This window comes from Homalodisca vitripennis, chromosome 5 (genome assembly GCF_021130785.1).
Source record: "Homalodisca vitripennis isolate AUS2020 chromosome 5, UT_GWSS_2.1, whole genome shotgun sequence".
Taxonomy (NCBI): domain Eukaryota; kingdom Metazoa; phylum Arthropoda; class Insecta; order Hemiptera; family Cicadellidae; genus Homalodisca; species Homalodisca vitripennis.
This window is the reverse complement of record NC_060211.1, coordinates 41,884,780-41,911,497: the sequence shown is the minus strand read 5'-3', so window position 1 is coordinate 41,911,497 and position 26,718 is coordinate 41,884,780. Positions and strand designations below refer to the sequence as shown.

General features: G+C 33.1%; 1 protein-coding gene across 9 annotated transcripts; it reads left to right on the top strand.

The window, feature by feature from the left end:
* LOC124362083 lies at nucleotides 1-26,718 on the top strand. 9 transcript variants are annotated; one of them, XR_006922431.1, is made up of 4 exons: nucleotides 36-317; nucleotides 13,189-13,341; nucleotides 17,425-19,985; nucleotides 26,141-26,718. XR_006922431.1 is itself a non-coding variant. In XM_046816255.1 (2 exons), exons 1-2 carry the CDS (start codon nucleotides 267-269, stop codon nucleotides 26,446-26,448), a joined length of 354 nt encoding a protein of 117 aa, XP_046672211.1. In that variant the 5' UTR covers nucleotides 33-266; the 3' UTR covers nucleotides 26,449-26,718. The 9 variants fall into 9 exon arrangements, 2 of the variants coding, with proteins under 2 accessions (XP_046672211.1, XP_046672210.1); XR_006922433.1 differs by lacking the exon at nucleotides 13,189-13,341 and having other exon boundaries at nucleotides 36-312; XR_006922432.1 differs by lacking the exons at nucleotides 36-317; nucleotides 13,189-13,341 and adding an exon at nucleotides 14,441-14,562.

Genomic DNA, 26,718 nt, shown 5'->3' with positions numbered 1-26,718 from the left:
GCGAACTCTTATCAAGGGTCAAGGTTTTTGAGAACGATCTAGCCACAAACCATCATGAGGTTGCCTCTGCCGTTTGTGTTTGCAACTACAGTTATATTGTTGAGTGTTTTATTCCAGGAATCTTCTGTCTCCACGGCTGCAGTTAGAATTCCAGTGCGGCGGATGGTGGATGAAGTCGGTACTCAGGAGAAAACTACAAAATCGCCTTGCTTCTTCAGAAGGATCCTGTTTAACGCTACAACTGGGACGTACATTGCATCCTACAGATGTTCCCCGCTTCCAATTCCAGTAGAGACGTCCTAGGTCCAATACGTAAGGTAAATTTCAATTACAATAACTTTAAGACTACTCCTCTGGTGAGACACTGGTTAGAATCTGATAAGCGAACCCGATTTTTAAATCGATTTTGACATGCAATAATGTTTAATTACAGATATAATACTCGATTTAATAAAATAATACTGATTAAATTATTTTAAAAAGTAAGTTAAAAAAATTATCATACCGTAAAAATTTTATTTCAACTAAAAGTGGCATCATATACAGTAAAATTACATTTAACATTTGAGAGCCAAACGAAATAAACTGGCTTATTTGTTTCGTTGTTGCAGTTTCCTCATAATTTAAATGATTTTTATCAGTATACATATACGCTATATATATATATATATTATAGTTTCAACTCCAACCATAAATAATAATTTTTTCTTTATTACTTATGGTACTTGTATTTCAAATGAATTATGTTAATTTAAATCATTATTATTTATTTAGTATAACAAATGCGTTGATATCGATTGGTAGTTCTGCTGTTCAGTTATTATACAAAGCAATTCAAAACCGATTTTATTTATCTAACTCTCCCCTAGATCTTTACCGGTCATAATCCCTAAATAAATAAAGAATTCCTGGAACAGATTTCATATTTTTTGTCCTAAAAATGAGGCAGTTCACAATAATGTGCCGTGTGAAAAATGATTCCCATGAAAAATTCTATCGAAATACAAAATTATTTCAAAAAGTTATCTGTCACCACTGATGATTCCTCATATAATTCCTCGCTACGAGAGAATAAGATAAAAGAGTTACATTCAGGTCGTAAAGGTTATGCATATTGTGGTGCTAGAAAATTAAAATAAAGGAGATAGAATATGAGTGGGGATGTGAACAGTTTACAGAAAGGTTTATATAGGACGATGCCACTCACCGACGTGTTTTTCTCCGCCCACACAAGCTGTACGTCACGGCTAACGTTGCATTATCCGTAGGGGCCTTCACGGTGTTGACTCGGTGACCATGGGTAGCCTCACGGGTTTGACTCAGTTCGAGTCACTGGCATCGGGGAGGCAAGTGAGCAAGGGAACAAGTGGACAAGGGAACTCATAACTGTCCAGGGTCAAACAAAACTCCACAAATCTAACTTGTTTGACAAACGGGCAAATCGAGACGACACGCCCCCAACTTGTCTGGAAGGGATTGTGCATTACATTTAGATTTAAACAACTTTGCAGGATTTTTACGAGCCAGGGAGAGACAAGCTAACATTTTTATCGACTGGGCTCAACTATACCGAGAGAGAGGGGGTGGAGAGGGAATGAGAGGGGGAGGCAGAAGGCGAGAGAGGGGGACAATTTTTCTTTGTTTTTCCTGCCCGGGTTTAGACCAATGGTTCACTCTTCCACCAGAACAGGCTCCATAATTGTTACAAAAGTTTTTAAATACAACGGTCAGTGGTGGCTTGAACATTATGTTACAGAAATCATGTTTAAATTTACTCAATAACTATTAACTACTACGTTCATATCAGATATCACCATTCAATATATATAAATATATTTTTATACTATATTCAGTATAATGTATATTGTAAAAGAAAAAAAATATTTATCGTCAAACAATTAGTTTAACATGCCTTTCGAAAGTTTAAGCAAATTTACACACCATTCTTTTTTACTTAAAATACTAATATAGGTAACTTTTTATCGGACTTCCAGACTGTCTATAGATTTACCATACAATAAGCTTTCAAGATGCTTTTAGTACATTTAAGCAAATGTATACACAATTTGATATATTTAGATTTGTTATTTCTTTTTTAACTTATAATTTTTAATATAATACAATTAGAAGAAACATCATTAAAGTATAAAAAAATAAACAACAATCTGAGTTGACAAACTAATACAATCTTTTTTGACTTAAACTAATATTTGTAACTAGGGTAGAGAGGGGGGCAGTGAGAGAGGGGGTGAGAGGGAGAGAGAGAGATAATTGATAAATTGATAAATTATTTATTTAACCTGCCCTGGTTTAGACCAAAGGTCCACTCTTACACCAGAATAGGCAGAAAAATATACAGAATATTACAAAACATTACAGTTGCGGGGTTTGTCTTACTATAGTTGCTAAATACAAATATACACAGCACATATTACTACAGCCTAAATACATTTCATATTACAAGTTAGATAGCTTTTTTGTCCAATCTCAACACGCGCTGTTTTCTATTATTGTACAACTCTAAAAATCCTAAAATCAATACAGTTGTCCTTATTTTATCACTAATTATACACTTACAACACAGACACATCATAGAGGACAAACTATTTGACGTTAACTATTACATGATTAAATATTCACTATATCAATATTATCTTACAAAAGTTGTGATGTTGCTGCAATTACATTGAGCTGACAGTTATATCACCGATAACAATCGATCACTATTTCTAAACATGCATACCTTAAATATCTCAGGAATTAATTTTTTTTTAATTATTTTTCTTTTTGTTAGTTCTCATATCTTCGTAACAATAAATCTTTTACTTTACCAGCAAATATGTGTTCTTTTTCAATTCTCTTTATACTACTATCCAGAAAATTCAACAATCTTATTGATGTCACGAAAAACGATTTTGTGTACGTGACAGTCCTGTGAATTGGAAACTGAAACATCTCATCGCCAAATATGGCTGCTCTTAAACGGACATTGTGCATTACATTATAACATTCAAATAAATATTCTGGTTTTTTACATTTAAAATATTAAAAGCTAAATTCAGTACACTAAGTTTCCTTCTATCCTGTACTTTTAGCCATTTCATTTGTTTATAGTACGGTGTTACATGCTCATCGTATTTAAAGTTATATATATATATATATATATATATATATATATATATATAACGTATGCAAGCATTCTGAGCTTTTTGCAATTGATTCGTTAGTACACTGTTAACATCACAGTAAGCTGCAATTCCGTAATCAATTATAGGAAACACTAAAGCCGAAACTAGTTGCTTTCTTACATCCAAAGAAGGTCTAAAACGTAAAGGTCTAAATTGATATAATACATTGATATATCCTTTTAGTGACATAATTAACTTGATTATTCCAAGACAATGAATCACTGAGCCTTAGACCCAAGTTAATAACATCTCTTTCAAGCTTAATAGTCTGCTCGCCAATTTTTATCGGAGCTATGTTATTGTGTAAAATATTGTTTATTAGGCTAGAAGATCCAATGAAAATTTGTTTACATTTGGTTATATTTAGGTTCAAGCCATGATCTCTACACCAAAAGTACACAGTCATAAGGTCAATATTAAGATGGTTCGTAATTGTATGATTCAATTTATCTACGTCACAATGCATATATAGTTGCATGTCATCCGCATACATCATCGTATTACTAAACAATATATTATCACTTAAACTATTTATATACAAACTAAACAAAAGGGCTGACAACGTGGAGCCTTGTGGAACACAAACAGAATTAACTCTCCAATCAGAGGTTGCTCCACCTTGTGTCTTTACTCTTTGCATTCTATCAGACAAATAGGATTCAAACCATTCGATAGATGCATTGCCAAAATTATAAGATTTCAAAATGGACATTAGCAGTAAATGGTTGACACAGTCGAAAGCACGACTGAAATCCAACAACATAAGCACAGTTAGACGTTTATTGTCCTCTTCTAATATCGTCTGTAATTTTAATTAGCGCTGTTTGTGTACTGTAACAACTTCTGTAACCTGACTGGTACTTAAACATTATGTTATTTCTATTAACAAATTCATTTAATTGATAATATACTAACTTATCAAGTAACTTTCCCAGTACACATAATATATTTATTGGTCTAAAATGACTACATTGTACAGAATTGGCTACTTTAGGCAAAGACAAGATATTGGCTTTTTTCCATTCATTGGTATAAACACTATTACTAATGGAGTAATTAAAAATGTGACATAGCACATGCTCTATTTCATTGAAAAATAACTTAAGAAATTTAACTTGAACCCCATCTGGACCAACTGCATTTGTTGAGATTGTATTAAAAGCACGATAAATCTGTTCCTCTGAAAACTCCAAAAATTAAACGTTTGTTCGTTAGGTTTACTTAGTCTCTCACAGTACTCAATGAGGTTCAAGTTAAAATTATTTTGAACTCCACAAAAATAATCATTCAAATTATCAAGATTAATCATAGGTTCAATTACCCTATCGGTTTGTTTACCAACACCTTGATTTTTAATAACACCCCAAATTGTTTTATTTGTACCCTCAGAAGAAATCAATGACTGAAAATAGCTGATTCGTTTGTCTCTCAATAATCGTTTAACATTATTTCTCAGTACTCTGTACCTTTCCCATATATTAACATTTCTTGTTCTACCGTAATGTCTATACAAAATATCTCTCTCAGTCATCATATTTTTACAGCAGTATCCAGTCAAGGGCAAACAGGCCTCTTTTTATGTATTCTCCTTTCCGGAACATACTTATTAAATAAAGCATTAAGATTATTAACAAGTATTTTTACTTTATCGTCAATAGATCTTTGTTCATACAAATCATTCCATTGTACATTAGCACATTCGGCTTTAAGCTCCTTAATATTAATATTCTTAAAATCTCTAACTAAATTTGTACAAATATTACTCATCTTAACTTTTAGATATATTTCCACATATATCATGTCATGGTAAGATACCCCGGATGCTGGAACCTGCCCATAATTCTTCACCTTGTCCATGTCATTACAAATAACTAAGTCAAGCCATGTATCAGATTGCGGTAGGTGATATGTGGGTTGTAAAGGTAAGATAGTGAAACTTAAATTATCCACCAAATTTAGTAACTGAGTTCTGTCATAAGACGGTCTACTAGTATTAAGATCTATATTAAAATCACCTAGGACTAAGATATTCTGGTAATTAGGTACTAAATTTGCAAACACATAAAATAATTCAGCTAATCGACCCGCTTTATGAGGTCTATAAACTACACATAATAATAGTTTCCAGCTGTGACATACTTCTACAATGAAATAATCAGGTTTTTACGTAAGTGGGTTGGGATGATGATATTATTTTATATTTAAAAATTTGATTAATATATAAAGCAACTCCTCCCCCTTCCTTACCCTCTCTGTCGTTCCTTACAATATTATATCCATTTATTTTATATGGCAAAGATGAAATTACAGGTTTAAGAAAGGTCTCGGAAACAGCTATGAAATCAAACCCACCATCCTTGACAAGACTAAAGAAAGAATCGTAATGCACAATTAAATTTTCCACATTAACATGAGCAGCTTTCAAACATTTTTTAGATTTATTACAACCAGCTGATCTCGTTTCTCTTTGAGTAATCAAGTTATCCGACATAGACAAGACTATAAAACATAGCGCAAGACTTGTAACACTTAAATTCACAGGTGGTAAGGAGAAGTGACATCTTAAACATTACACACAATAAATCACATTGATCTATAAACAAAACATTGAAATCTGAATATAAATACAAAACAACGCTCATGCATATTGCAACTAATATACATTCCTTAGAAACTAATATATACATTTTTCCTTGAGATAACTCATGAAGTCATGCCAACTTTTCCAAGTCACTGACACTTTCTACAGTCACATACCGATCGCGCTCATTTTTCCGCAGGAAGATGCGTCCGTTTTTCACCCACAAATACGCGTATTTCTTACTCTTCTTTACTTCTCTCGCCGCTCTCAGTAGTTGGTGGCGCTCTCGAGTTAGAGTGTCATTGACATATATAATGTGACCGTCTCCAGTATTAAAACCAAGATCCCGCGAATTTAGATTTTTCTTCTTCCTACGACCGTCAATAAATCTTATTTTATTACGTTTGCGAAGAAAGCGCACAACAATGCCATTAGGTTTTGTGAGGTCCGTATAGTTAGATTTGTATCTGTAACAATTATCGACCATTTCTTCCTCAAATTTAAATCCTATTACTTCAGATATTTTCTCCAGTATTACTATAATATTCTCTCCCTTTTCAAAAGGTATGCCCTGAATCTCAACTTCATTTCCCAACTCCCGTTGTTACAAATCATGACATTTATTAATCAATTCATAAACTTTCTTTTTCAAATTGACATTTTCTTGATAAAAGTGTTTCAATATTATTTGAAACAACAGTAAGCTTATTTGATACATCCTCAATTTTCTTCGCATTTTCTTCCAACCAATCTGAGTATTTTTGCAATGTGCAATTAAATTGGTGATTGGTTTCCTTTACCTCCTTACGAAAAGAAATAATTTCATTCAGAATATCAGACAAGGTGACACCACTTGCCTTATCAGTCCCATGAGTAGATAAGGAATTGGTAGCCGCTGCCGGCTTATCAGTAGTGTGGACAGTGGATAGATGTAACATCCTGACGACACTGGAGAGAGAGAGAGAGAGAGAGAGAGAGAGAGAGAGAGAGAGAGAGAGAGAGAGAGAGAGAGAGAGAGAGAGAGAGAGAGAGAGAGAGTGAGGAGAGAGAGAGAGAGAGAGAGAGAGAGAGAGAGAGAGAGAGAGAGAGAGAGAGAGGAGAGAGAGAGAGAGAGAGAGAGAGAGAGAGAGAGAGAGAGAGAGAGAGAGAGAGAGAGAGAGAGAGAGAGAGAGAGAGAGAGAGAGAGAGAGAGGAGAGAGAGAGAGAGAGAGAGGAGAGAGAGAGAGAGAGAGAGAGAGAGAGAGAGAGAGAGAGAGAGAGAGAGAGAGGAGAGAGAGAGAGAGAGAGAGAGAGAGAGAGAGAGAGAGAGAGAGAGAGAGGAGAGAGAGAGAGAGAGAGAGAGAGAGAGAGAGAGAGAGAGAGAGAGAGAGAGAGAGAGAGAGAGAGAGAGAGAGAGAGAGAGAGAGAGAGAGAGAGAGAGAGAGAGAGAGAGAGAGAGAGAGAGAGAGAGAGAGAGAGAGAGAGAGAGAGAGAGAGAGAGAGAGAGAGAGAGAGAGAGAGAGAGAGAGAGAGAGAGAGAGAGAGAGAGAGAGAGAGAGAGAGAGAGAGAGAGAGAGAGAGAGAGAGAGAGAGAGAGAGAGAGAGAGAGAGAGAGAGAGAGAGAGAGAGGAGGAGAGAGAGAGAGAGAGAGAGAGGAGGAGAGAGAGAGAGAGAGAGAGAGAGAGAGAGAGAGAGAGAGAGAGAGAGAGAGAGAGAGAGGAGAGAGAGAGAGAGAGAGAGAGAGAGAGAGAGAGAGAGAGAGAGAGAGAGAGAGAGAGAGAGAGAGAGAGAGAGAGAGAGAGAGGAGAGAGAGAGAGAGAGAGAGAGAGAGAGAGAGAGAGAGAGAGAGAGAGAGAGAGAGAGAGAGAGAGAGAGAGAGAGAGAGAGAGAGAGGAGAGAGAGGAGAGAGAGAGAGAGAGAGAGAGAGAGAGAGAGAGAGAGAGAGAGAGGAGAGAGAGAGAGAGAGAGAGAATTGACAATTCGTTTATTTACCCTGCCTTGGTTTGGACCGATGGTCCACTCCTCCACCAAGACAGGCTTCAAGCTTTAACAAATACAGAATTTTTCAATTGAGTTATGGCATTATAGTTTACTTAATAAGAATAACTATTACATCTCGTTTTACTACGTTTAAACTACAAATTTTCACACTACACACGGTATCTTCTAATTTTACGAAATGAGTTTCTGAGTTTTTTACGAAATATATCATAACTAACACTATTCTTAATATCATTACATTACATATTCACAAGCCTAATGGACATTACATGGAAAGATCTCCCATACGATACAGTTCTATGAATGGGAAACAGAAGCGTACTATTACCAAAACGTGTTTCCCTCAAATGAACATCAAACAATCTTGAATATTTTTCGTACAAATAGTCAGGTTTCCTTGTCTGAAAAAGTTTATACATCGTACATTAAATATTATATTTCCTTCTTTCCTTTATTTTAAGCCATCCCAACCTAGAATAGTATCTAGTTACAAGATCATCCAACCTCAAATTAAAAATGTACCTAATACACGCATTTTGGGTCCTTTGTAATTTACTAGTTAAGGTATCGTTCAAATCACAAAATGCTAAATTAGCGTAATCAAAGTATGGCATAACCAAAGTCAAAACTAACATTTTCTTAATAAACACTGGAGGATTAAAACACAATCTTTTAAATTGGTATATGGACTGAAAAACTTTGTTATGAATATAATTTACTTGTTCGACCCACGAAAGAGTTTGGTTCATTCTTAATCATAAATTCACAACGGATTGCTCATATTTTAAAATCTGATTATTTATCACAACTGGAAACACATTATCAATATCAATATTTGAAATTAACCTAGGATTACCGATTTATTGGTTTGCATTTTGATATATTAAGATTCAGGCCATTATCAGTACACCATTTGTAAAGTTTTCCCAAATCAACATTTATATTATTTATAGCTGTATTAATGTCTTTTAAATGGCAATGTATATACATTTTGGTGTCGTCTGCTTACAAAATCAACCTGCTAAACATAATAGGTTCATCAATTCTATTAATATATAATGAAAACAATAAATCTGAGAGGTTTGAGCCTTGTGGAACTCCTACACTATTCAATTTCCAATCCGAGAAAGATCCCCCCGTTATCTTTACCCTTTGAATTCTTTGTTCTAAATACGACTTGAACCGATTTACTGTACTTACACTAAAATTATACGACTCAAGTATGGATAACAAAAGTTGATGCTGTACACAATCAAACGCTCTTGTAAAATCTAGTAACATTAATACAGTAATTTTCTTATTATCTATAGCCAATCTAATATCATCTGCAATTCTTATCAGTGCAGTCTGTGTACTGTATGATGATCTATATCTAGACTGATACTTGAACAAAATGTTATTATCATTAATATATTTATACATCCGCTGAAACACAATCTTACCTAACATCTTACCTAGTACACACAAAATATTTATTGATCGATAATGCTTGCACTCCGAAGGATCGGACACTTTTGGTAGAGGAAGAATTAAAGCCTCCTTCCATTTATCTGGATACACACTATTCGCAAAAGAAAAATTATAAATGTGACATAGCACATGTTTTATCTCCTCATAGATTATTCTTAAGAATTTTATTGAAATTCCATCATTGCCAATAGCATTTGACGAAACATCCATCAAAGCCTTATACACAGTATCAGAATCAATACCATTAAATTGAAAACTATTATTTACACTATTAGGATCACATAAGTTTTTATAATGTTCAATAAGGTCTGGGTTTATTCTATTATTAACACCACAAAAATTATGCATTTAAATTATCTAAAGACATTACAGGATCAATCAACTTTTTTGACACTTTGCCAGCTCCCTGACTCTTTAAGATTGTCCAAAGATCTTTATTTGATTGTTCATTTTGAAATAAATGTGCAAAATGTTGATTCCTACTATATCTAACTATTCTTTTGATGCTATTGCGTAAAACCCTGTAGTTTTCCCATACAACATTATTCTTAGTTCTTACATACTGCTTATAATCTCTATCTCTTTCCTTCATCATGTTTTTAATTTCATCATTAATCTAAGGACAAACGTTTTTCTTCTTGGATATTTTTCTCTCAGGTATATACTTATCAAATAATTGTCTTAGTTTATTATTTAATATTTCAACCTTGTCATTAACACAATTACTTATAAAACTATCGTTCCAACATATATTAGCACATTCGGTTTTTAGTCCATCTTTATGCATGTGTTTAAAGTCCCGTATAATTATTTTTCAATTATCTCTAGCAAGTTTGGTTTTCAGATTTAACTCTACATATATCAAATCATGATAGGATAACCCTGAAGCAGAAGTTTGACCAAATTCTCTTACTCTATCCCTGCCATTAACAATAATTAAATCCAACAAAGAATCGGAATTTGGCCTATGATATGTAGGATTTAAAGGCAGTAAACATAAATTCAAACTGTTTACAAGATTAAAAAAACTGGGTCTTATCAGCGAAAATCCTATCACTAATGTCGGTATTAAAATCTCCAATTAAAACAAAATTATCATAAACAGGTAACAGATTTGCTAATACATCAAAGCATTCAGCTATATGACCCACTTTTGGTGGACGGTACACAGCACACAATAACAATTTCCATCTCAAAGAAACTTCCAAAACAAGATATTCTGGTTTTTTACAATATACTGCATTAGACATACAAATAATTTTAATTATAAAAATCTTATTAGAAAAGAATTTAATTATAAATTCTTTTCTAATATAAATCGCGAGGCCTCCTTCTTCTTTACCCTCTCTATCATGACGTATTAAATTTTAATTTTCAATCATAAACAACACAGATGAGACTGCTGGCTTTAGAAAATGTTTCTGTTACAACTATTATATCAAAACTTTCGTTATTAAACAGGCTTAGGAAAGTTTCTCTACGTACAATAACATTTTCCGCATTAACATGAATGATCCTTAAATAATTTTTTGACCCTAACGATCTATTAACAAATATTTGATTCGTCTGACTCTTATCATTTATTGTTTGATTTTCTACCATTTATGATTGAAAATATAAAATTCACACAATACTACAAATATACTTATAACGGTCACCCGTTCACTTAAATACGCAAAACATACTCTTAACAGATATTTTTTTAAACTAATAAACTTCATATTACAAATATATTTAAATTCTTTACACATAAATACACACAGTAATAACACTAGTTTACTCAAAATGAGCGTAAGGTGACTCAATTCTCACGCTAGTTTATTTAGATCGTCAGGTGAATTCACAATAATGTATCGATCCCCTTGATTTTTTCGCATAAAAATGCGTCCATCTTTTATCCACAAATAGGTATAGAGTTTGTCCTTCTTCACTTGGCGGGCTGCATTTAGAAGCTTCCTCCTCTCAGGGGTCGTTGACGTAGACTGGCATTGCATCTCCTCCCATAAAGCCGAGATCCCTGGTATTCAGATTTCTTTTCTCCCTTCTCTTATCAATGAAATTCTGAAGATCAATGTGACGCACGAAGCGCACCACTATCCCTCCTGGCCTGTCCCCTGCACCTGTTCGTTTGTATCGGTAGCACTTGTCTACCATATTTTCGTTGAAACCAAAACCAATTGCTGTTGATATCTTATTCAAAATATCCATCAGATCCTCCTTATCTCCACAGGGGACGCCACTTATTTCCACCTCGTTCTGTTTAGCTGACTGAGCCAATGAGTTAATTTTCATATTCAATTCATTAACAGTTTTTTTTCAAGTTAACGTTCTCAGGATAAAGAACGTCAATTTTATCCACAACGGAATTAATACGCTGTGTTGCTTCTTCGATCTTTTTAGTATTTTCATCCATCCATTCCGAGTACTTTTGCAAGGAGTCAGAAAACTCCTTGTTTGTTTGTTTTACCTCTCGTCTAAACGCTATCATCTCCGATAAGATATCAGCTAGAGGTCTTTTGACGAGGGTTTGACAGGGGATCGCCGTACTCACTCTACTGCCCTTGAACGGATGTTTCGAAATCTATACTCTATAATATCTGCTAAATATTATTCAGTAGACTACTGTCTTTTTACTACTTCTTTCTGACTTGCTACTGAAGAAGACACCTACAGAAAGAATGAAACAAAAAGATAAATGCATAAATGAAAGTCGGGTTTATTTTCTTAAATATATTGTTAAGTAATACACCATTTGTACAATAATTGTACACCATTTAAGAATTGCTGTTACGGTTATAATGGTCTTTGCTTTGTGGATTCGTTTTCACCCCGCTATCAAAATAACTATTAAAGTAGGTATCGTAAAATGCACGGAAAAATCAGATAATCAGAGCAAGAATTTACACTTGTTTTGTACAAATACATATCAGAAGAGTAATAAATAATGTGCAAGTACGTTTATTTTATGTACCAATGCTTAAAGGACTTCCTTCTTTAGAAATTAATTTACTTTAAGTGGATCTAATGACCACATAAACATTTCCCAGGTAATATGAAAGGGGCATGTCATCTCACCTATGTATCATCAGCTAAAATATAATAGGTCCAATGCCATTAAATACTGTCCTCCCCGTAAATGTAATGATACAATTGTTCAAATCCTAAATTTACTAAAATATGATGTCAGTTTTGTAAGATAATGCTTGGATTCTCATAAATGCTTCTGGTTTAGCACTTATATTAGGACAGGATTAAACTTGTCATAGCAAAACCGTGAATACCAACATAGCAATTCACTGAGCAGAACATGTTACATAAAAAAGGTATACAGGTATTTATTTTTATCAGCTAGGTTTCTAACTTGGTAATTTACAGTTTAATAAAAAAAGAGATATAATATATATATGTAGGGCTATCATATAAATATCTAGCGCTAAACAATAATAAAATACACAAAGATGCAATAAACGTCATTTTCATAACATTTCTGTTGAAAAATATTATTTTATTGTTAATCGTCCTCCTTTTAAAATTTTACTATAGATATAAATACATAGATGAGTAATATACGTTTTTTTAATTTGTTACCTATCTGGACTTAGGGAAACTTATTAAATTTGTATAAGTTATTATTTTCTTCAATAACAGTAGAGGCCGTGAAGAACGAGGCAGTCCATGACCTTGAGCAGAGAAAGCAGTTAGGACCGGATTTACAGCGGTGGGGACTGCAGACGCTTAGTTCGCTGCTATCTCATTCGCAGTAAACACCGTGCCATACGCGCCTTACTAAAAACATTATTTCTCGTGATATATACGTGAAGTGCCAATTTCATAGTATTTCAGTACCGTAAGTTTAGTAAAACGTGTTACGTACCGTTATAACAGTGTATATTTTACAATTTTTATATACTTAGTAAATATTTTTGTTTTACATTTGTGAATACCTACTGGGCTAACTTTTCTTCCTAGAGTAGTACATGACTGGGCCGCTATCTTACACTTCCCCTCCACTGGCGAGCTGTCCCACCATTACCCGCCTCTTCCCCTACTCAGGGCTCCGCTCATTCCTCACGTCCTCTATCCGTCGGTAAAGTCATTTTCTTCCAGAAATATATTAAATTTGTAAGTCGAAAGTTAGCTTACATTTTAGGTTAATCTAGTGTTACTATTCAATTCAGCATTTATTTGTAAATTGTAATTAATCATGTATTGGTAATTCAAAAATAACAATTATTAGTAAAAATCAACCTAACCATTACCAACCATTATCAACCTAATTATTGTTGGTTGTAATTATTAGTTTTCATAACCTTTTGTAAAATTGTCCATACTGCAAGCATGTTTTCTAATAAATACAAAGTTCGTTGTTAGTACAAAGAATCACCAAATTTCCCTAATTTAGTTATACCTCTAATAAAAGTTTAATTTTTAATATATCTTACCTCCTGATATACATGTTAGTACTCGTATAAACTCGCACTTTTTTGTGTGAGCTATGTGTCTCTGTAGACAGTTTCATTGAATTTTTGGTTTATAGGCCAAGAGCCACTATTTAAGGTAATACAATATTTTGTCTATGTATAGTTATTATCTATTTAAAGTAATTTGATACAATTATAAATGTGATATATTTAATATGATCTAAAGTGTTGTTTTAATTAATAACAGTAATAATAAAACAATCAACTATCCATTTCAATTAACGTGTACTATGAGAACGTGTCTACTCGCATATACCGTATTATACTAACGATGGACCAAGATAAGGTATAATTAAAACAAACTGTAGATGTTTAACATTCATTAGTATATTGCGGAATTACTCAGGTAGTAATGTAGTGATGTATGGAATTTGTTCAAATTTAATCCCAATAAGCAATTCACTTTATATGTGATACCTTGAGTTTTGGTTTAAGTAAGCTGTTGTTTATATTTACTGCCTAAGCAGTACGCTGTGCGTGTGTAGTGGAAGTATCACTCACACTCTTCCACAGAATGAAGAATTTGCGCAGGTAGAACAATTATTGCACGGCCAGGTCAGTTTTGAAAAGTAGGACAGTTCGTCCACGCCGACACTCGTGGACTAACTGTCCTACCCTGCAGAAAAGTGACGTCAGCCACCCTAGTCAAAACTAGGCGTGGACCTACAGTCCTAAAATCGACCGCGCCAGCCGCATCCTCATCTCTAGACTTATCGTCTTTGATATCTCCACTACTGTCCTGCTTACATTGTACAGTTGTGGCCAAGCCGCTGTCGAGGAAACATCGCTGTGTAGTTGTGACCTTGTTTGAGGTTTTCATTCCCGGCTTACATCTAGTGGTTGTGTATTGTTCTTTTATAAGGTTACTATCCTGTAGTTGGTTGTGTATTGTTCTTTTATAAGGTTAGTATCCTGTAGTTGGTTGTGTATTGTTCTTTTATAAGGTTAGTATCCTGTAGTTGGTTGTGTATTGTTCTTTTATAAGGTTAGTATCCTGTAGTTGGTTGTGTATTGTTCTTTTATAAGGTTAGTATCCTGTAGTTGGTTGTGTATTGTTCTTTTATAAGGTTAGTATCCTGTAGTTGGTTGTGTATTGTTCTTTTATAAGGTTAGTATCCTGTAGTTGGTTGTGTATTGTTCTTTTATAAGGTTAGTATCCTGTAGTTGGTTGTGTATTGTTCTTTTATAAGGTTAGTATCCTACAGTGTTTTACTCATGATTAAGTGCAGAAAATGTAAAATTTCTATTGACACTACATCTGAATATTTGACTTATATTGATTGTACCGGGTACTTTCATTTATCAAGTCTCAGTAAAATTACTAAAACTGATTTTGACTACATCGTTAATTCCAGTTTAACCTGGAAGTGTGTAAAGAGAAAGTCAGGAAGGGGAGATACCACACCTGTGACTCTCACAAGTGAAAAATTGGTAAATCACATGTCATTTAGTCAAACTAAAAGTATAAAAACAAGTGAATCTGAATATGACTCTGAATCCGGAGTGTCTAAGAAATACAAACATACTTGCTACGTTTGTAATAAAGGATTTTCTTTTAATTCTAAAAAAGAGAGAGAGAGAGAGAGAGAGAGAGAGATTATAATGTTAAATTTTGTTACACTAGAAGAAGAGGATATACTACAGTTATTTTTGTATTATATCTAACATTTGAAGTTTTTTCCTAAATTGAATTTAAGCATGGTTATAAGGCTGGTTAAACATATTACTAACCACACTGTTTTGGTGCGATAACTCCAGATTCTACCTTCATAATTGTGTTCGGATATTTATGGTTTTTCGACTAACCCTTTTTTTGCTACCGAAGACATTGAAGACTAGACGAGATTTTGTTGGCAATACTTGCTTATAGTCAATTATAGTTTTACCCGCAGGCACAAATCTCCTAGAACGAACCACAAGACACATTTCGGCACTCGTCCATACGTATTCTCTCGTCGACTAACCGTAAATGTCGAGATTCTGGGATTCATGGGCAATTTGATAGGTTTATTCTACTGTGGGACATGACTATTGGAGTTGGTGGAGTTTGTTCCCTAACCTCAGAGGATCTTGCTAGCCTCATCAAGGGTGTGCCACCCCCTGCCTACTTTTACTGGAGAGCCTGGTTCAGAGCTGGCCTCCCCTTCTCCCGGGGAGGCTTGACTTTGACATGTAGTGCCCTAATTCTCCCTCATGGATCTCGATAGGAGGCGGCCCCTACTCCCTAACCTTACCCATCCCGAATATCCTGTCACTCCAGAAGCAGCGCAAAGATTCTTACAGGACGAAGTGCAATCCATAAGAGAAAAAAAACGCAAAAGGTTTCAAAAGTCTTGTTAAAAATCAAAACATACTGACCAATTAAATCATAATGAATAGAAGCATAATATACTAACACTGAAAACAATCTCAAAACTACGCACAGGGCAACAGGAGTAATTGAATATCATCTTTAGAACATTTTTAAATTAAATTTAATCCAAACTTAAGCCTAGCTTGTGATTAAATTACATGGATATCAGTTCAAATTAACAACATAGGCCTAGAGCAATTAAATACATGTATCCATAAGAATATTTGTCGATAATCTCTGTACCTGATGATGATCTCTTTGAACTCAAAAGAAACATAGTATCAATAAAACATTATTTAAAAAAAAAATTATGGTTGCCTGTAAAGTCGGTTTTACGGGCGAAGATTTTACGTGACAACGTCTTTTTCTCGGTAGAATATTTATTGATATGAATATTATTAAATTGCACAATAGGAACAAGGAATTGAATGAAAATAAGAATTGCACAAATTTTAACTATAGAAATATATTTTGTTTACTAAGACATTGTACATAATTTGAAATTAATTAAAATTTGTTATTGTAAATGGTAAAGTTGAATAAAACATTTACTAAAATTGGAATTTGAAATTCTTGCTAAACACAGTTAAATTCTAACTCCGCGCGTGGTGATTGGTCGGTTTAGTTCGTTTGTTTGGTCGCACTGTTATGACAGGTTAGAGGTTATAATTTGTTATTTTAAATGTTTGACTAGCAATACGCGCTGTTTCTTCTCAATCGACTGAATTACGATTGATTGCAGAGTGATTTAAACTAATAATTTACTTAACACTATCAACATTTGTCAATAATAATTTAAGACGTTGTCACGTCAAAAGTATAATCTAATATTTTTTATGACTAATCGTATTTTGATCGTTTGTAGTATATTTCGACTTATAATACAAGCTATAAGGCTTCGATTACTCCACATGCACGAGTATTCTGAAAGAATATTCTTATTTTTTTAAAGAAAAATTAGAAATAAAGAGGATATAAAAATATTTTTATTGTAACAAATTTAAACTCCTACAAGCAACGTCATTAATTTTTAAATTGCTTCCAATTTTATAAATATTTTTTATTACATTTCTTATCTTTGTGCACTAAAAGAATAAATATCTTTAACAGAACAGTACCGTATGATTCTTCAACTGACGTCCCAGGGAAAATGATTAAAGTATGCATTGTTTAAATTTTAAAACTATACAAAGAGGCATATCAACTATAAACGAATTAAAATTGCATTAAGTTATTTGCAAGTAGACACTGTCTTTGGCTATCTATTGCATATTTAGAAGAAATAATAAACATACAAAATCAGAGAGTGAATATCGTTTTGTGTGGTAGAAACCCATTTTGTTTTAGTATCATTATAACAACTTGTTTCAGACAACACGCTTCAAATTATCGCCTGGTGTAATGGACTCCACCGTATTCTACTTCTTCATCACTCTACTCCTGGTTTCGTGCGGTACTCACGATACAGAACAGTCACCATTCTTCGCCAACATGGCTTCATCTCAAGATATGGACGACGATCCAATAATCTTTCCTGATTCAACAGAATATAGGTGGTTATATTATTACCAGTACCCACCAACTACGCCAACTACGTCCACAACACCCAAAACGGACAGGACCCTGTTTCGTACTCGTACGATTCAATGCGATAAATGCAAGAAGGTTGACCACAAGGGAAACTGCAGAAGGATTCAAGGATGTAGACTGGATGTAGACTGAGGGATCCATAAAGTAAATTTGTACGTTTTAATACTATTGTATTCTTTCTTTTTTTTCCTGTAGAATGTAACCAAAGTAGTAAGACTTGGCAAATAATTCTATGTATCAAAACAGTTAATATTGATATTTTGAGAAATAGCACGTAGAATAAGTGTTTTACTCAATAATAATGAATTAAAAATGTCCTTCACTACAAGACAATATGGGCTATTGATCATAATTTTTGTTTTCGTTTCCATTTTTGGTCCCAAACATATTGCGGAATATTATGTTAAAAACATGAGGATGGTTTTTAACAATAAACATCCACTACTACTATAATGTTGTTTATTAGTAATGAATAAAGAGGTTAATTTATTACTAATATAAAAAAAACAGCCAAAAAAAGAAATTCACAGGTCCTGGTGATTGTACTTTTAGATCAACATTTTGAAAGTCAATTACAGAAATCATAAAATACTAATAAAACCTGAAATCCACGGTGTGATGCTAAAGATGATACCTTACCTACTAGAATGTCACACACTTCATTTTTAAGAAAAGATTTTTAACTTTCGGCCAGGCCAATCTTTAGGAGTTATACAGTTTCCATTTCAGGTTGGGAATTAAAAACCTACCCAAAAGTTGTAATAACTCCTATTTTCTCCAACCCTTGTTAGGAAATGTGTGGAGACGGGGTGTAGAAATGTGGCCAGCACCCCTTCTGCAACACCCTGACTGGTCGATATCAGTGAATATTATAGACAAACACTGGTGAAACTGACTATAAATCCTAGGCAAATATGAACGAACAGAATTATTAATCAGTGAAGGGTAAATAAGACGTTAAAAGAACACGAATAACGTAATTATTTAAATTAATTTAGATTTCCTCAAGAAGACCAAGAATGGTGCTTAGGATTGGGGTGCTATATCCCTAATATAATATCTTTACACATAATGTTTTAATATCATGCTGAAAGTGTATGATGTGTGCAATCTCGAAAAGCCTTTTCTAATCAGTGTTGACAGAAACTAATATTGTCATTGCATCAATTAAAAATCAAAACATTTAAAAATAGCTCCTCATATTTTAATCAATTAGATTTAATTATTATATCAAACTATTTCCCTCGTAATTCCAAATTAACGCTTTAACAATTACAGATTTTGAATGTTAACGCATTAACCACGTTAAACAACTTTTGAATTTCTTTTATATGCAAGATTTTGTTTCTACCATTAATCTATAATAGTTTTATAAATTCACTAAGAAGCATAAAAACTGCTACATTTTTATAGTTTCAAAGCTGTAATCTTGTAAAAAACATTCGGGTTTGCACTAACTAATAATAAGTTGTATAAGTCAAATATATTGTTGGAATGAGGTATGTCTGACATACTACTACTAACAAAGATTACTATGCAATGAGCAACAGTTATAAATATATTAGTCTATCGCAATACTAAATCATGCAAATAATGTTTAAAAATAATGTGTAGCCTAATAATGTCGCACACCTAAAATAAATAGACCATGTTTTGAAAAATCTTTTGTATTTTTGGGTCCAAAATGTTATAATCGTTTACCCCAATTCATTAAAAATAATAATAATAAAAAATCATCATTGGAAATAAGATTATGGTTGTTATCATTAGTTAACATAAATATGAAGTTGCAAAGTTAGATGAGATATAGTAGGCCTATTGTTAGTTATAAGAATACAGTACACTAGGATTGTCACTGAAAGTTGAGAGAAATGTTTAGTTTGCGTTATCAAAGTAACCATAGATATGAGAACGAAGTGCAGTGATATGGTTTTGTCTAAGCTTGTATTTATTGAGATATTTACTGAGATTTATTAAGATAGCAACTGCAGTTATAGTAAATTTTGTTTTGTATCTACTATCATAACTTGTAGAATGGGTAGTATTTTCTTATAAGTTTTATGTTAATTATTTGTATAATATTATTGGAAATAAACTATTCTTCTTCTTCTAAATTTATTTATTAATTATTTCCCGACCAGCTTAGCTGTTTTTTAATATTTCTGAAGAAACATGACCGAAAACAGCGTACTGCACTAATTTAATCTCGCGCAGCAGGAGGTCAGTAATTGCCCCATATTTTGATTATTAACGTGAACTCAACTCTTATCAATCGAACTTCGGAGTCACGAGGAGGTTACGGATTAACGTCAGTCATAAAGGCAACTGTTTTATTAAAAGGCGTAAGTATTATCCATTCTGTAACTTATAGTTATTATTAATTTATTCTAGATATATCTACTGTAGTAATTTCCACTTATATTTGCAGATAAGTATTTTTTGACAATTGAAATCATTCCAAACCATAAAAATAAAAATAAAGATGTTTTATACCATATTCCACAAACAAGCAGAGTTCCGACTAGTGGGATTGTCATTATTAAATACATTTGTACTTTTAATTAATCTACACACTTACGAGCAGAAATTATAGGATATTAGTACTTCGTCGAATAATTTTCAAAAAGTATACATTTTATAAAAAACAAAAAATATAAAAAAGGTTAGGATTTATATAAGTTATCAATTAAAAATTAAACACCTCATTAACCACATGATAAATCAAAATAAGAGCGTAAAAGTGAATAAGGTGTAATATTATTATGGATAAAAACTCAAGGTAGTTTCGCTAAAGTCATGGTGTAAATAGAAAAGATTCCTATTTCACGCTAGGTGGAAAAGACTGTATTGTGTAACACTCGTTCTAGATTGAAGCTCAATGTAAATCAAAACCTTTAGAATATGTAAATTAAATAAGATTTTGACGTGTTTACACATTAAGACGATTGTTACAACCTAATTTAGATACATAAATGTTCATGAAATTATTTATTTTAATACAAATTTAAATACATATTAAATAATATAAAAATATTTTTATAAAATATATTACATCTAAATTTAGATACCATTATATAAAACATTTATTAAACTGTACATTATTTTAATTATATATGTAAATTTCATTCGAATTTATAACTTGAATAAATTAATATACTTACAGAAACTTGCACATTACATCATCTTACCAATAGAAAAATCAAACACGCCGTGTTCATAACATTTTTATACTCAAGGTAGATTTGCGATAAATCTGGTTAAGATAGTGATAAATGCTAATCACAGTAATGTTTATCTGTCAACGATAAGATAAGAAGCTTCTGTAACGATGCACTGACCTTACTCTACAATGCTCAACTAACGACAAACATGATATCAATATTGTAGATGGGGCTTATATTGGTACTGATAACTTACTTACATTAAAACATAAAACATGTTACTTCTCTATATCTTAACGTACCTATGAACACTACGATTCTCTTAACACAAGATTGGCTTCAGTCTATACATTTATCAAGCAAAGAAATTGAAGAGTTCATGCTTCTAATTAATCTATGTATGAATCAAAATTGTTTTCAATTCAAAAATTTATTTTATTTTCAAACTGATGGAACAGCAATGGGAAATCCTTTATCATGCTTCATTGCAAATATTTTCATGAATCACTTTGAAATTTTAGTTACAGAATCTCTACCATACTTTCCAAGAATTTGGATTCGATATGTTGACGATATATTTGTAGTGTTCAACAAAAATGAAAACCTTAATAACTTTATAAATCACCTAAATTCATTTTACTCCACATAAAGTTTACTCATGAAATTGAATCAAACAACTCACTTCCGTTTTTAGATATTTTAGTAATAAAAAACACAATTTCAAAGCGATTATAATTCGATATATATCGTAAAGCAACACACACTGATCGTTGTATAACAAATGAATCAAATCATCCACCAACACAAAAACGAGCAGTCTTCCATTCATTGGTATATAGATTATTAAACACTCCTCTATCACAAGAAAATTTTAAAAAAGAACTTAAGTATATGAAAGATGTTGCCGTTTTTAATGGATATTAAACAGATTTAGTCAAACATATATTTAAAAAAAGCTCAAAAGAAACATGAAAAAAGTTAAAGACAACACTTTTATCTACTAAAGACACAAACACGAATTGGATTAGCACTACATGGACAAATATATCAAAAGATGTACAAAAATCATTAAAAAACATACAAATAAAAACGTCACTTATAAAAAAACAAGCCACTTGAAGAATAAATTGAAAAATCCAAAAGATGACGAAGAAATTAATTAATAAATCAGGAATATACCAAATTAAATGTGATAACTGCAACAAAAAATAAATTGGACAAACAAGAAGAAAAATTCATACACGATATAAAGAACATTGCTCCCACATTAAATTCAACAGAAAAGAAAAATCGGCCATCGCACACCACTGCATAAATACTGGACACACTATATCACAGAAAAACCTAAAAATATTAAAACATTTTAACACTCCAAGATATTTAAATGCATGGGGGTCATGTTACATTAATCAAACAAACACAGAAGAATTATATCAAGAAGATGGACCACAAAATTCAATATTACTAAAACGAAGATTACAAAAAAAACATTCAAAATTTATATAGAATAATACCAGTAATAATTTAATTGTATTTACACACTACGCCACACGGGACAGATTAATATTAAATCACATATGTTTAAATATTATTAAAATAAAATTTACTTTTTGTATTTACTTTTGTGATGTGTCTGAAGAAGATATCCTTGATATCGAAAGTCCTCACAAAATAATAAAAGTGTTAAATATTGGTTTTATGTTTTAATGTAAGTAAATGATATCAATGGTAGAACAGACTGTGCAGTAAATACATAACAGTAAAAAAATGAACTAAAACCTGAAATATCATGAACCTTTTACAATTCCAATAACTAACCTTATTGTGTGTGTGTGTGTGTGTGTGTGTGTGTGTGTGTGTGTGTGTGTGTGTGTGTGTGTGTGTGTGTGTGTGTGTGTGTTGTGTGTGTGTGTGTGTGTGTGTGTGTGTGTTGTGTGTGTGTGTGTGTGTGTGTGTGTGTGTGTGTGTGTGTGTGTGTGTGTGTGTGTGTGTGTGTGTGTGTGTGTGTGTGTGTGTGTGTGTGTGTGTGTGTGTGTGTGTGTGTGTGTGTGTGTGTGTTGTGTGTGTGTGTGTGTGTGTGTGTGTGTGTGTGTGTGTGTGTGTGTGTGTGTGTGTGTGTGTGTGTGTGTGTGTGTGTGTGTGTGTGTGTGTGTGTGTGTGTGTGTGTGTGTGTGTGTGTGTGTGTGTGTGTGTGTGTGTGTGTGTGTGTGTGTGTGTGTGTGTGTGTGTGTGTGTGTGTGTAAATACTCTCCCTGTACCAACTTAAATCTAAATATATTAAGAACTACGGTAGTTATCGTGTTCAAAATTATTCCCGCAATATTCATTCTATACAACTTAAAACTATTTAGGAATCTTACGAGATAAAAAAAACCTAAGTACAAACATTATCTTAATTTACCTGGTAGTGCTGAGATATTTTGTTTATTTGCTCTTCGCAATAACTTATAGATAACCATTACCTTCAAAAACATGTAATAGAATCTTGAAACCTAAGGAGATATCGAAAAAAGTTAAAAAATAAAACTGGAAATTCCGTTATGAGGACGATTGCAATAGGCATATTTATATGATATCTACCTAAAATCCCATTTCAGTTACAACAAAGACGTTCCATTTTCGTTGATTAGGGCGCTTCTTACATTAATGATTCAACTTAAAGCAACATATTTGGGTCAATCATGATTAAAATTTCACCTAAATATTATTTTATGTTACAGAATTTTGATTTCATGGCCATTCAAAACAGGCTACTTCAAACAGCTAACTTATATCCGTTTCAAAGTAAAATATATAAATAGAGTGTTTCAATCATACTACACTAATTTGAAATGGTTTTCCAACTTTTACAATAGAAGATTTTGTATCTAGTGATTTACATTTTAAGTTTTAATATTACTTCTTTCTGTGTTGATTTCTTATCACACAAATATGCCAAGCCGAAAATATAATTTTTTAGTATTAACAAAACAGGGTTCTTTGTATTTACTGTATTGCCAAGTAATGATAGTTATTTTTAAAATATGTGCTATCTCCTGCATTTTATCAGCCTCTAGTCACATATTATTCACGTATTAGAAACACGTACTGCTGAAATTCAAGGGGGCAAGCTCAATTCTGTTTACTTAGTTGTTTATCCATTACAGCCTCAAGTGAACCACACGCGAAGACAGAGTCCAGTATCCTCAGTGTCACTGGTACCTGTCCATCGAATTATTCACCAGCTCCCAGCCAAAAACTCAAATGGTATTAAACTGATGTCAATGTGTCTCATACAAACAATGTTCTAAGCTAATTTTGAAACCTTTTACTCAACTCATTAATTTGTCTTTTCAACAAGGAGTATTTCCCTGACTCTTTGAAAAGGAGTCCAATTTTCAAAAGGGACGATCCCAGTTCCACATACAACAACCGGCCAGTCTCCATTTTGCCTGTTTTGAGCAAAACCTTTGAAAAAAAATATTTTTACAATTATTCTACAGTACTTAAATAAACACAACCAACTTTCAGATAAACGGTTTGGGTTCAGGAAAGGTAAATCGACTTTAGACGCTGTTGTGAGTCTGGTCGACTTGGTTATCTAGAGAGATTATAACATCGAAATACCACCTTAGGTGTCTTTCTCGATTTATCAAAGACATTTGACTATGTTGACCACTTAACTGAGCTCTATAAACAGGCATCACACGGCATCCGATGAGTGGCATACTATGGCTTACATCATTTCTCAGCGACACAACTCAAGTTATCTAAATTTAAAATCCGTTTTCAAATCAAATCCTGTTGAGCTACGAGGTTCCACAGCACTAGACTGCAGCACTAAAGTCCTTGGAATCCATCTACACTGAGGGCTGACATGGAAGGATCAAAAATGACAATATTAGTGCTAAATTATCTTCAGGCATTTATGTTTTGAAGACTTGGTAGCCAAACTAAGGTTCTGATGACGGCGTATTAAGGCTTTATTTACTCTCCCCTTGCCTACAGAGTAGTACTGTGAGGGGCATGTGGAAACAATCATTTCTTGGGAGTGTTCAATTACAAAAGCAAGGGATTTGAACAATCGCTCATTCGAATTCCCGACTCTTGTAGAGAAACCTTCAAAATATTGTAGATATTAACTGTGCCAAGTCTCTACATTTTTGAAACAACTCTGTTCTGAATGTCTAAATGTGCCATGACAACTTGCCAAGACATTCATTCGTATGACACCAGAGACAGGAAGAACTAACGAACTGGTAGACATAGAACGGAGGTTTACCTCACAGGCAGGTGTACATTTCATCATCAAGCTGCTCAATAGGATAAAGAATACCGCAGCACCTAACGTGCAATAAACTCGTTTCAAACTCATATTAGCGTCGCAAGCATTTTATAATGTTACAGAGTTTTTGACATTTGACTGGGAGATCACCCAATCAGGAGATTGACTTGGAAAATTGGACCTGTAGGCGAAAAATTACCAAAGGATGTAAGATGCGCGAGTGTTGAATGGTATGTTTGGGTGTGATATCGATTGGGGAGAATGTAAATTTTAGTTCTGAACTTTTAATATGGACGTTTGCTATACGTGTAAATAATGTCTGTTCAATAAAGATTGATTGACTGATTGTAAGTTGATAAGTAATAACTCACCCAGAGTGGTACTGTTCGTCCAGTATTAACCCAAAGGCATAATATTTGTCCGTCTTTAGATAACTTATTTATTGTTTGATCACGTAAATCAAATATATCAAATATCAGCCAAAAATCAAATATATCGTAATATGCATATTTACACATTCATAAAATTTTCGTCCCAAAATAATAAATTATCTTTGGCTTTTTAGCGGGCTTATTTGTAAAAAATAATTAGATGTTATATATTTATAATAAATGGAATAACATTTGGTAATATTTCAAATTGTTTACAGTAGGTTATTTTTTGTAATTTTTTAATTTTCTCTCCAAATGAAAAATACGCGCAATGTCTGTTTTTCTATTAATCGGTATATGTTTCCTTACAAACTGAGATTCTGGAAAATTAAAACGTGTTGTATTCGTTTCTTGGATTAGAAATAATTATAACAAGTCTATTGTGAATATTGAATTTAGCTCCAGTTACAGCGTCTGAAATGTAACGATGTCTTGACTCCTGTAATCTGGGGCCATATTCATCTGAAGTGATCTAACAAAAGTTAGTTTTTTTTCTGTCCGTACTATATATTTGTACACAAAATCAACTGCTAAGACAGGTAGCAATTAAAATTACTTTTTAGACTCATTACAGCATGGACTTTTAAAATTTGAAAGGCTGCATCGAAATTTGATGGATTAAACAAGGTATTCTGTTTCAGATCTCACCATGCTTTCTTCATCTCCTTCTATTATATTACTGGCTTTGTTTTTTTTTCGACCTCCAGCGCCTCACCTGCCCCCTCCAGGAGTTCTCATACACAAGCAGCCTCTTCTGAACCCGACGACCGAGCACTCACACTCCATGAGTCTTCTGATCCGCCTTCGGAAAAACCTCCAAGTAATACCCAACCAGGGAACTCCATTGACAGGAACTTACTTGATATCGCAATCCATCAATGTCCTCAAGGTTACAACAAGAACGCTAGTGGCAACTGCAGAAAAAGCTTGGGTTGATTACCAGATGTGATTATACGCGATTGTACTCTACTTACTGGTACTCTGTTTCTTGCATTGTTTTGTGTTTTTCGCAAGATAAAGGCCGTGTGTGCTTTTAATTGTACATAAAATATTGATGGTATACACAAACATTAGTATTATATAAGTGTTTTTTTCACGGATCCCGACTAAAGAAAAAATACATCAGGGCAATATAAAAAAAATGACAAGCAAACACTTTTATCCAACGCATTATATTTATAATGATTCGTCATTAAATCAATAAATCGTTTCAACATTA

What these genes read in the sequence shown, in the direction of transcription:
- LOC124362083 (XM_046816254.1), top strand. Translation starts at nt 267, where the DNA reads ATGTTCCCCGCTTCCAATTCCAGTAGAGACGTCCTAGGTCCAATACGT. An exon ending in TCCTAGGTCCAATACGTAAG is followed by an intron (nt 318 to 17,424) that starts GTAAATTTCAAT and finishes AACTTGTTTCAG; the next exon opens with ACAACACGCTTCAAATTATC.